The 12,828-nt window shown below is 40.3% G+C and overlaps 1 protein-coding gene across 3 annotated transcripts in view; it reads left to right on the top strand.

The window, feature by feature from the left end:
* slc22a16 (solute carrier family 22 member 16) overlaps window positions 1-12,517 on the top strand; it is a 100,903-nt gene extending 88,386 nt beyond the window's left edge. For all 3 annotated transcript variants that reach the window (XM_043687133.1, XM_043687134.1, XM_043687135.1), the window contains exons 6-9: window positions 3,994-4,121; window positions 4,773-4,882; window positions 8,181-8,280; window positions 9,910-12,517. In XM_043687133.1, the coding sequence (XP_043543068.1) occupies window positions 3,994-4,121; window positions 4,773-4,882; window positions 8,181-8,280; window positions 9,910-10,170 (599 nt within the window). In that variant the 3' untranslated portion in view covers window positions 10,171-12,517. The remainder of the gene's footprint in view (window positions 1-3,993; window positions 4,122-4,772; window positions 4,883-8,180; window positions 8,281-9,909) is intronic.
* The last annotated feature ends 311 nt before the right edge of the window (window positions 12,518-12,828 follow it).

Below are 12,828 nucleotides of genomic sequence, written 5' to 3'. Positions count from 1 at the left end.
GTCAAAAGTTGATCCATGTGGAAACATTCCATGATCTTGCTTGTCAGAGTGCTCCATGCCCCAGTGTATGGAGGATTTTGTGATAACCTTATTTGATGCGAATACTGCCTACCCACATTGCTAAGGACCTGTTCTATACCTTAGGTTCTCCACACAGGGTCATAGAAAGCGTGACTGATGGATCCAGTCCCAGCAGGGGTTATTGTTTCTGTTGCTGTGGTGCAACAAAGGCACAGAGAAATGGAACAGCAACACATATGCAACCTAAGCCAGGACCAGCAGCACCCTACAAGGAGTTACTGAGCAGCTTGCACATGGAGGGGTCACAACTAGAGTTTCCTTCGAGGTAACAGGAGGTAATGGAGGCCCAGAATCCTTTGTCCTCAATGGCATTGCCTCTGAATGAGCAGGGAATATATTGTCAGCACAGATAAGGATATTCTGGGACACTGTCACGGAACTGCACCAACTTGTGAAACAGGACCTGTGATGTGAAACAGTGAGTGCCCTACCCTGTGGCTGTCAAGGTGACAGCTGCGTTGAACTTTTATCAAACCAAGGAGCCACTGTGAACCTGTATGGGATCTCTCAATTGTCCATCCACAAATTTATAAAGGCTGTGACCAATGCCATTTGTGTCAGATTATGCCAATCCATTTGATTTCCCTGTGACAAGGTCAGTCCGGCAGCCCAGGATTGGGACTTAGCAACAGGCTTCTCACTGGTACAGGGAGCGAGAAACTGTGCACAGTCCGCACTGCGAGGGCCCTATCGTAACACAGTTGAGTTCAGGTTCCATTCCATCAACAATCAAGTCACCAGTGAGCATCATTATAACACTTTAGAAGTATGCAACAAGTTTCCTTGGAGCTGCCACACTGCCGATATCCTGGAGAACTTTAAAATTTCTACTGCATTTGCGAGGCACGATATCTTATGAGGATGGTCACTGATGCTCTCTCTGTGAACATAGCTGATGACTCCATAATGTAACCACTTGACTGAGGCAGAGTAAAGATACAATACTGCCCTTGCAGTACAGTCTGGGCAGAATGCACCACACATAATCCTAGCATGCTGTGCTCTGCAAAAATGCAGCAGCTTAAGGGGAGCTATAAGGGATGGTGAAGAGCTGGGAGAGCAAGAGCAGTCTTCTGAGGAGAAAGATGAGAACATTGAGAAGAGGAAAGTCACCTTCTCCATGAGAAATTGCGACAGTGTCAGGCACTAAGATCGAAACTGAACTGACACTCATTCCAGTAGATGAGTGCTGGGTGCAGTGGTCATTCATTAACTGTAAATTCATTGGTGCTTAACAGGAAAGCAAATCATTTTTGTTCCCAGAAACAAATGCAGCTTCTGTTTCTTTGTTCACTGTTGCTGTTGGTGAATAAAATTTAATCTTTGAAAGCATTTGAAGTCTTCTCTGTATGTGACGGATATATATTAAGCAATGATATAGCAACAAAGCTAGAGTGGGCATTGGCGAAAGAGTAGCAGTGATTTAGAGAAGGCTGTAACATTGGGACGTAGCTAAGGTTAGATCACCTATGTGACCTGGTGTTGGATTTAACAGTGACTAGGATAGGGATGTGCAGTTGTGCATGTGTGGGATTGTCAGCTGTACCACCTATGGGCCCTGAGAGTGGTTGGTTTGATAGTTGCTGTCTGTCATGTTCAGGGTGAAGGACAACTCTAGTCTGTCAATATTTGACCAGATGCAGAGCTGGCTATCAACATTGCACCAGTCCAGGATTCCTGGAACTTGCACTTAAAGTGAGAACTGGATGAGTGGGGAACCATAGGGCCATGGTACATGATTAATAAGGCAAAACTGGGCAATAGCATGAGAAATCAGACTCAATAAAAATTACACTTAGCCAATTTCTGGTAAGCTTCAGCCCAATATATTTTTACATTTACAGGCCATAATTCCATTTGCAACTTAACAGCTGGACCACAGAACTAAAACAATTCATAAAATATGTCGCATTTGTTGACTGTCTAATGTACAGCTTCTTGTTTCATTTCATTACGTACAACAGTTCACAGTAACTCCTTTCATTCCAGCTTTCTTGTCGATCTAAACAATTTAAATATCTTTAAAATAGCTTATGAATCTGTGCTGAGGAAAGGAAGGTCTTTTTTTTGAAACTCATTCATGGGTGTGGCCAGGACAGAATTTATTTCTAATCCATAATTGCCCAGACAGCAATTAAGTGTCAACAACATAGCTGTGGGTTTAGAGTCACATATCTGTCAGGGAAGGACAGCAGTTTCCTTCCACACAGTCAGGAGTGAACCAGATGAGTGTTTTCAACAATCAGTAATGATTTCATGGTCATCATTAGACTCTTAATTCCAGAGTTTTTTATTGAACTCAATTCTGCCATTTATGGTGGTAGACTCAAACCCAGATCCTGAAGACATTACCTGGGTCTCTGGATAAATAAACTAAGAAGGCCATTGCCTTCTCTCTGTTACTCATGATTCATTTATAACCCCCTCTATCAGAATTTTTTGTACAAACATTTGTCTTGGCATCAAGTAATTAACAAAACTGGCTCTCTTTTTTTTAATAAATATTTTTATTAGAGATTTAACATTTTTACAAGTTTACAAAAAGAAACAAAGCTCTCAAATACAAACATTGATATACAATTAAATCAAATATACAATAGCCAAAATTTAACAAAAGAAAAAATACCGAAAAAGAAAAAAAAAACAAAACTCAACTGTCTACTAATCTAACCTACAACTAACCAGAGTGTATATTAAGTCTCCTACATGCTCGGAATGTGTTAACATCAAATGTAATAAAACCCCTATTCGTGCGGGATTCCTCTCCCTATAGCTCTGCAGCCGGAACATGACCGGGCGTGGGCGCTGGTTCGAGCCGGGCCCGCGTATTGCGACCCGGTAGGCCCATTCCACCCCTACCCGACCTGATCCAGCTTCCAGATTTAAAAGCTGTGGCAGCCACTGCTCGAGGAATGCTGTAAGCTGGCCTTCCTCTTCCCGTTCGGGAAGGCCCAGCAAACGAATATTTTTTCGACGACCTCGATTATCAAGGTCGTCAATGTAATTCTCTAAGGTCCGGACTCGCTGTTCGAGAGTCCAGACCTGATCCACGGCCGATTGCGCTGTATTTTCGGAGGTCGCGGCCTTTAACTCCACCCCTCCAACTCGGCGCTCGATTTCCTGGATGTCTCGGTCATGCTTCTGCAGCGCGGCCAAGAGTGAGTCCCATCGATTTTGGGATTCTTCAATAAAAGCGTCGATCTTCGCATCCAGTTTGGAGATCATTTCCACAAGGCTTGTCACTGTAGGTAAGTCCCCTGGGGCGGCTGTGGACACCTCAGCTGCAGCTGGAGAGGGTGGGAGAGGGGTTCCTGCTTGCTGAGAGCTGTGGGCTCCCTTCCCGTTGGTCATTTTTATTAAATATTAGATTGTTTAAATGTAATACTAAGCAACTAATTAAATTAAACAGCTATTATGAATGATTTGGTGAGTGTGGTGGGGGTGGGTGACCCACCTTACCCAAGTCTTGGGAGGAGCACTATAGACTTGCTGGGTCGCCGCCATCTTGGCTCTCTTTAGCAAAAAAAAAATACTTATTATGTGTTTGTGAATATCAACCGTCTCAGCTCCAAAATAAATTCATTAACACATTATTTATTTGAACATAATTGATAAATTTGTATGAATCAGTGTTTGAATTCAAAATTAATGACTGAACAATCTTCGCCATTGCTCTAAATGTGTGGCTGTGCGATCCTTTTTACAAGTTAACAAACCTTAACTACTTCAGGACATTTCCACAGGAAAGAATTAATCTAGAATATTGTCATCAATCTCAGAGTATCACGTGAGACAGGCAGATCAAGAAAGGTGGAGACAGAGAATTTATTCCAAACAAAAACTTTATGTGGACTTATTGGAGAGCTCCAGTTCTCACCAGATGCAATATTATGACTGTGTATCCATTGACAGGTGCAGTGGAAATTCCTTCCTACATTGTTGCTTGTTTTGTGATGGACAGATTGGGAAGAAGGAATACTTTAGCACCGTCCCTGTTCCTGACTGGTGTGGCATGTTTTCTCAGCATGGTGACTCCCCAGGTGAGCTTCCAAGAAATTTTGTATCCTCAAGATATTCTGGGACTTAAACTTTTAATTTTGACAGAAAGCAGCAATTAGACGAAGAGAAATTCAACACTGTGTTTGCCTGTTTCTTTTTAGCTTAGAACTAACATTAGGATGATCAATTTTAGGTCACAAACTCCCACTAACAAATTTTCCCCATTCACTCACCAGTGTCAAGCTGAATTATTCAGTTCAACTTTCTGGAATTGATTCATAGCTTCAGCATTTTTTAAGGCTTCTCTTTATCTCTGTTCTTGCTTGCTAACATAAACCTGAACTAAAGTCCATCTTCATTTGACTGACAAATGAGTTCTAATGAAACGTTCACATCCATACTAAAAGTGTAATAATTTTACTCACCCTCAATCATATCCATGCCTAATGTATTTTTTTGTTCTGAACTTACTTTTCTCTCCGTGCAGTTTTCCAGGAGAACAGTGAATCTGACCCTGGATGTTGACATTGGTGTTCTGGCTTTGAAACAGAGGAATCTCCTCCTCATTTGTGAATATTTATCTGACCTGATGTAGCATGGGCAAGATGTGGAAGTTACCAGAATAGAAAATAATTTCAGGGTGAAATGTTTTGGGGAAGTCATATTGAGTATTTCTTCTTCCTTTCATCTAGGACATTAAGGCCCTGTCAATCACTCTGAGCATGATTGGAAAGTTTGCAATAGCTGTGGCATTTGGATTGATTTACCTGTACACCGCTGAGCTGTACCCAACTATAATACGGTGAGTGGCACAAACTGGACTACAACTGCTTTGGGTTATTTCACACTACAAGTACAGTTGTATGTAAAAATATATTGTATGAAGCTACACTATTTATCATGCCAAAAGCCATGTTAAAAGCTTTAGTGGAATGCAAACTGTTTTTAATAGTCATTCAATCATTTGTTCAGAAATCAAAACTGATAAACTGTATAATGTAGAGATGATGTTTTAGTTCTGATGGCTATCTATGTTGGACATTACAGTCCTTGCATTTCTAATGGTTCTAACCCATTCTGAAATGGAAGTGCTTCCATGAAAGGCAGCATGGCTTGGGGAGGAACTCCCCAATGGCCTACCCATCCATCAGGGAGCACAGGTCATAGAAAGAGTGGTCAAAACACACTCTCATGCCACCTGACTGACATCATGGGGACAGAGAGGAGAGGGAAGGCTTACAACCATTCCTGGCAGTCCAGCTGAGCACTAGAAAGGCAACAGCTGGTAATGGGAGCACAACTTTCAGGATTTTGAGTCTGCTGACAATGAGGGGCAGTATCATCCACAGGTAAGGCAGAGCCCCGTGCATGAGGAGAGGAACAAGAGGCCGGAATGGCAATACAGGTTAAACCCTCAGTACGTGATCTATTGCTAAAAGTGGAGCTAACTTGAGACATCAGTGAACCAGTGTTGCAAGTCTGTAGGCAGGTGACTGAGATTCATGTGCTCATTGAAGAACACCTTGCAGACAAATAGATGAGTTAGGAGCAGAACGTGGCCATTTAGCCCCTTAGGCCTGCTGCATTTTCAAGAAAATCACAGCTGATCCATTTGTGATTGAATTCCACATTTCCATCTCCTCCTGATAACCTTTGATTTCCCAGCCTAACAAAACTCCATCTACCTTCCACCTTAAAAATATTAATCTCCACTGCTCATTCAGACAGAGATCAAAGTTACATGACCCACTGAGAGAAAAAAAATCTCCTCAACTCTGTTCAAGAAAGGTGACCCCTAATTTTGAAACAGAGCCTCTAGCTCTGAACTTACCCTAAGAAGAAGCAAGTTTTCCAGTTCCACTTTGTCAAGATCATTCAGGATTATGTATATTTCAATCAAAATATGCCTCACTGTTAAATGTCAGTGAAAACAAGCCCAGTTTGTCCATCCTTCTATGACAACGCACTTATTCCACATACCATTCAGTAAGCCTCCTCTGAAACACCTCTAATGCATTTACATCTTTCCTTAGTAAGAACACCAAAATTATACACCATATTTAAGATGTGGTCTCACCAACAAAGAATAAGTATGACTGAAGCAGAACATTCTTACTTTTCAGTTTCTCTTGTAGTAAAGGATAGCATTCCATTAGCCCCCTTGATTATTTGCTGGATTTGTATATTAACATTTTATAACTCATGCACTAGAACACATTCACACCTTATGATTCTGTAATCATTCTCTGTCTAAATAACACTGCTTTATTATTCTTCCTGCCAAAGTGAACAATTTCACGTTTTCCCACATTATACTCCATCTGAACAATTTTTGCTTACTTCACTCAACTTCTCGATGTTGGTCTACAACGTTCTAAAGTCCTCTTCACTGTATACCTTACAGCTTTATTTGTGTCATCTGCAAATAAAGCTACCATGATTTCATTGCTTTCAACTAAGTCTTTGATGTAAATTGCGAAAGCCTGAGGCCCCTGCAGGACTTCACATACTGCAAATCAGAAAAAGATTTACTTATGCATATTCTCTAATTTTTACCAGCCAGCTAGTCGTATGCTACCCCTATATGAGGTGCATTTACATCTCACAATAACCTTTCATGTGGCACCTTGTCAAATACATTATGGAAATCCATTGACAAAAGGCTGTCATTTGTCCACAGTTTATGTTATCCCTTCAAAAAGCTTCAATAAATTGGTTAAATATGATGGTCCTTTCACAAAAAGGTTTCATATTGATTAGATTAGATTCCCTACAGTGTGTAAACAGGCTCTTTGGCCCAACAAGTCCACACCGACCCACCCAGTCCCATTTCCCTCTGACTAATGCACCTAACACGATGGGCAATTTTAGCATGGCCAATTTACCTAACCTGCACATCTTTGGACTATGGGAGGAAATCGGAGCACCCGGAGGAAACCCATGCAGACGCAGGGAGAATGTGCCAACTCCACACAGTCGCCCGAGGCTGGAATCAAACCTGGGACTCTGGTGCTGTGAGGCTGCAGTGCTAACCACTGAGCCACCGTGCCACCCATTCTTCCTGATTACTTTGAATTTTTCTATGTGTCTAAATGTGACCTTTTCATGATTGACTCTAACACCTTACTCACAAGAGGAACATGACATTACATCTAATTTCAGAATATATATATGAACATACAAATTAGATAGCATAGGCCATTCTGCCCCTTAGATCTTCTCCTTTATTGAATAAGATCATGGCTGATCTTATTACACCAGTATTATTCACGCCAATCTCCATTTACCTTTCGTCCCCCTGCTTATATGTATGTCCCTCCACCTTAAAAGTGTTCAAGGATTCTGGTTCCATTGCCTTTTGAAAAGAGAGTTGCAAAGCTGAATCCTCTATGAAGTAAAAATTCTCTTCATCTCTGTCTCATATAAATGTTGTTGTGTCACCATAGTCTTACTAGACCGTACAGGCTGCTCTCATAAGAGAGAAGCAACTGGTGGGGATTTAACCCGAAGGTCTCCAGACCTCAGGCGAGGGGAGAGATTGAGAAGGAAAGTCCTTCATGGTAACCTCAAACTGGTGATGGGAATTGAGCCAACGACCCTCAGTTGGCTGGATTGTTGGTTTACAGAGCAGTGTGATGTCAACAGCATGGGTTCATACAAATGACCATCAGGTTAAAGTCATTGTCGGTTTTCTCTCTGATGGAAGAGCGGCATTTGGTCCTCTGGAATTAGGGTAACGTGCACATTTTATGTCAATTAGAAGTGAATTATGATTCAGTAACAGCTTTTTTGCTGAATGTCTGTCCAGATGGGAAATGGGTGAACAATGCCAGTTCAGAGGCACAGTGATTGCACATTCAAGTAGAGACCACAATAATGGCATGTCATGCCTAATTCTGAGGAGTTCTCCCAAGTTCACAACTGGACTGGATATTCCAGATCCCATTGATAACCTGCTAAGATAACCAAGCCAAATTTGGCTTGAGTCAAAATTTCTGTCCAACTGCCATTATCAAAGCTGCGTGAACTCCAAATGCTTTGTTTACTAAGTCTATGTTTAATAAAAACTACTGAGTAAGTTGAAAAATCTTTCCTTTCAGTTCATTGGCTGTTGGTACTGGAAGTATGATAGCTCGTGTTGGAAGTACAGTGGCACCTTTTTGTGTTCTCCTGTCATCCGTGTGGATCTTTCTACCACAGGTAATGAGATTCCTAATTAAAGGTTAGCTACATACAATGGATTTGAGCCATTGAGTCATGCAGCACGGAAACATACCCTTTGGTCCAATTCATCCATGCTGACCACACATCCTAATCTGACCGAGTCCCATTTGCCAGTATATGCCCCATTTTCCTCTAAACCCTTCCTATTTATATACCCATCCAGATGCCTTTTAAATGCTGTATTTGGGCCAGCTCCACCACTTCCTCTAGCAGCTCATTCCAAAAAGCGCACCACCTTCTGTGTGAAAAACTACTCCTTGGGTCATTTTTACTCTTCTCACCTTAAACCTATGCCCTCTAATTTTGGACTTCCCTACCTGGGAAAAAGACCTTGACTATTCCCAGGCCCATATCGTTATGATTTTATAAACCTCTATAAGGTCACCCCTCAGTCTCCAATGCTCCAGGGAAGAAAGCCCCAGCCTATTCAGCCCCTCCCTATAGCTCAACCATCCAGTCCCAGCAACATCCTCATAAATTTTTTTTCTGTGGCCTCACCAATGTCCTGTACAGCTGCAACATTACATCCCAACTCCTATACTCAATGTTCTGACCAACGAAGACAAGCATGCCAGATGCCTTCTTCACCACCCTGTCTACCTACAATTTCACTTTCAAGGAACTATACACCTGCATCCCTGGGTCTCTGTGTTTGGCAACTCTCCCTAGGGCCATACTATTAATTGTATAAGTCCTGCCCTAGTTTGCCTTGCCACAATGCAGCACCTCACATATTAAAATTAAACACCATTGGCCACACCTTGGCCCATTGGCCCATCTGGTCAAGGTCTCATTGAGATAATCTGGGATAATTTTCTTCACTGTCCAGTACACCACCAATTATGCAAACTGGACTGTCCTTGCCATTTGAATAGAAATGATTTGCATTAATATATTTAAACTCATGCTGTGTGAATTTGGGCTGACAAAGCCAAATATCCTATTGCCATGTTGCTGTCACTTCCTTAAGAAAATAAAAATCAACATCTCTGGGGCAGGTGAGACTTGAAACTGGACTTTAAGGCACAGAGTCACTACCATTGTGCCATATGAGCCCTCTTTTATTATTTTTTAAGTCACCATTTTCCATTGCCATTTCCTATGTGAGTAATTATAATAGACCTTCCCATATAAAATCATGGTTGTTACTATATAAGCGTAATCTATGGAATGCAGCTGGTCAGTTTTGAACAAGCTTGGACCGATATTTTGAGATGGAGTTTTTGTTTTGTGTGATTATCTTCAGAGGTGAACATAGATTCAATATTACTCCTTTTGCCTGATTATATAAGTTGGAGAGAGTATGTAACAGTGCAGTTTTCTTGGTTAATTGGAAAGAATCACTGTAGCATGCTGACTGGACTTCCAAAGTTTGGTAATGATGGTGTAGAATATCAACTTGCAGTGCTGCTGGCGTGTGGAGCTTTGATATTTTCCTAATTGAGCCGTTATTATTAATAGTTTAACATTCTTTTAAAAATGATCAATGTAACAAGGACAATACTTGCAAGTATGATGATAGTGAATTTAATATTTAAGATACGTTACAAACTTAACAGGAAACATTTGAACAGTACTGATATATTATTTCTCCCTTTGCGGTAGTTGATTGTGGGAATTATGTCCTTTCTGACTGGCTTGTTAACGTTGTTGCTACCGGAAACTCTCGGGAGACCTCTAGCCCAGACCTTTGAGGAAGCTGCAAGATTGCAAAAGAAAACAAAGCGAGACAAAACCAAAGAAGATTCATGTGGAGAAGATGGCAGTGCTGCAGTGGGGAGGATTGTAAAACGAGACTATATCATCGATGGTATAGAGAAATCAAAGGAAGAGCAGAGTCTGATTGAACATTTAACACGGTTGTAAAGCTCATTCATTGATCACTAAGTCTTGAAATAGGCGAGTGTTGTAGTATTGATTAGATACTAATGTCTTCAATCTGTAAACTAACAAAAAGTATACAAACAGTTTGGCATCTATTACAAACAAACATATATATAAAGTAAAATCCAACATTATTTTTAGTAGTTTGTCCCTACTGTAGTTAAGTGGTCAAGAAGTATTCCTATTAGACAGTAAAAGAACAACTTATTAATTATGGTGCATGCTGATTTGCCTATATGGGAATTTAACTGCAAAATGAATATTGACTGATAACAGTCTAACTCGTAGCCTACAATAGGCTGCATTTTATATTCTTATCAACTATCTCTTCTGGTAAAAAACATCTCTTCAATTTTGATCACTAGGACTTCAAAATAAATTACTGATTGGTCATTGTTTGAAATTTTCCATAACATTAATTAGAACTGGATGATGAGAAATGTGCTGTTTTGGGGTGGGAATTGAGACTTTCAAGAAGTTAAGACTAACTTTGTTCCATTACTTATACAAACCATGATTATAGAACAGTTTGTCTTGACTAATGTTCACCAACAATAAGTTTTTATTTTTGAGTTAATTTAGTGAATATCACCATATCAGCTACATCCTGTAGAGGACAATACTGTGGAGACCTTAACATTTGGACTCGATCCTCACGTAATATCTAGATTTTTAACTGTAAACTAAAATTAACAGATATCAAACAAGGTCTTTTGTGTATTCATTACCCGTGGTAACATGTTTTTGTTCAGACTGTTTCATCAAAACATAAACAGAGTCAAAGCTACCTCTGCCTTGATTGGCTGAATGGCATCCTTCTATAAGTTTTCCCCATTTTCTGGTCACCTAGTTCATTCACCAATTCTAGGCAAGCGTTCTCTATTAATATCATAGACCATGTGGCCACCACATCATTATTTTTCTAATTGACCTTCCTTCCGTATAGGAAGTGCTTGGCTCTCCATTTAGCTCTGACCCATTACACTGTGCTTAAGAGCAGGAACTGAGAGAATCGAGCAGAATTGAATCTACGGCATCACTCATTAATGAAACATCATGCAATTATTTTTAGTGCTTTACCAACCAAATTTGTGCCAGAATCAAAAGTAGAAAACTGTAGCAATAACAGTAATACGACAAAGGTTCAAATAACATTTAGGAATCTGACCTTAAAAGTTTTTAAATCTTTTCTTATTTTTCTTTCTGCTTTTAATAAATCTGTCCCAAGCCATCCATGTTGCTATATCCATAAAGCCCTCTGTAGTCAGGAAGGCAAGAAATTATAGTCTGTAATTGTACAAAAATTGCAGACTTTCAGGATTATGATATAGTCAATTGTTAGTAGACCAGTAAAGTTAAACTTTGATTTGTAAAAATGTAATACTGCATCAAACATATCAACAATTAATTAATACAAAGAATGAAAGTCATATGCATGTATGACATTTACTCAGATAATGGGAACCAATGAATCTCATGACACCCGTGCCACTGTTGTTAAGTTCCCCAAGCATGGTGTTGTTCAATTGACTACAAAACCAAATGTAGAACTGCAGGGACTTATTTGGGGAAGCCACTAGGAAGAATTTTTTTTTATGTTAGGTCTTCTGGAACACCAGTCTTGTAACTTTTGTACTGTGGTTTGGCCAGGAATCCTGCAAGCATCCTGCTTAAAGGACCATGCGATGCAGCTAAAATTCAAGAGCTCCCAAAGTGACTCTGACTGTTCATTCACTCTTAATGTTGAAGTTGAAAGGTTTTAAGACAATATTGAGAATCTAGTGCGGAAAGTGGTCCCCAGACCATACAGTACTACATACTGTATTACATATTAGTTTGAGAACAAGTCAATGTAGTATTAAACCTTTGGGAAAGCATGGTGATAGGAATGACTTCAATTATATAATGCCACCTTGCTTATAAAGTCGCTGATAGTGATTGCTACTTCATTGTTCAAGCCTCAAGGTGCCCACGGTTCACAAACAGATTATAGATAGCACTTAAACTGTTTGTCCACTGCTTTACTGATATTGGTGGAAATCACAGAGCTCCATATGTAAGACCCATTTCAGCTTGCCAAATACTTAAATGGATTAGTCTGAGGCTGGCAAGTAAACAGAAGAGTACCAAAACACTGGTTTCTGGGCTAGTGTTAATTTGAACTGACAGCATTGCTGCAGTCTTAGGAGATAGAAGGTGCATATAAACAAGGAACAAGAGTTGGCCACTCACCTCTTCAAGCCTGCCCTGCCATTCATAAAGTCATACAGCTCAGAAACAAACACTTCGATCCAACCAGTCCATGCCGAACATAATCCCAAATTAAACCAACCCCACCTGCCTGTTTCTGGCCCGTATCCCTCCAAGCCTTTCCTATTCATGTATCTGTCCAAATATATTTCAAATGTTGTAATGGTACTTGCATCGACCACTTCCTCAGGAAGTTCATTCCACCTGTGCACCACCCTCTGTGTTAAACATTTACCCTCATGTCTTTTTTAAATCTCTCTCCTCTCACTTTTTAAAAATGTGCCCTCTAGTCTTGAAATCCCCAATCTAGGGAAAAATCAACTACCATTAACTCTATCTTACCTCTCATTAATTTATAAACTTCTATCAGGTTACCTCTCAACCACCTAC

The sequence above is a fragment of the Chiloscyllium plagiosum genome, chromosome 3, assembly GCF_004010195.1.
Source record: "Chiloscyllium plagiosum isolate BGI_BamShark_2017 chromosome 3, ASM401019v2, whole genome shotgun sequence".
Lineage (NCBI taxonomy): Eukaryota > Metazoa > Chordata > Chondrichthyes > Orectolobiformes > Hemiscylliidae > Chiloscyllium > Chiloscyllium plagiosum.
This window is presented reverse-complemented; position numbering and strand designations above follow the sequence as displayed.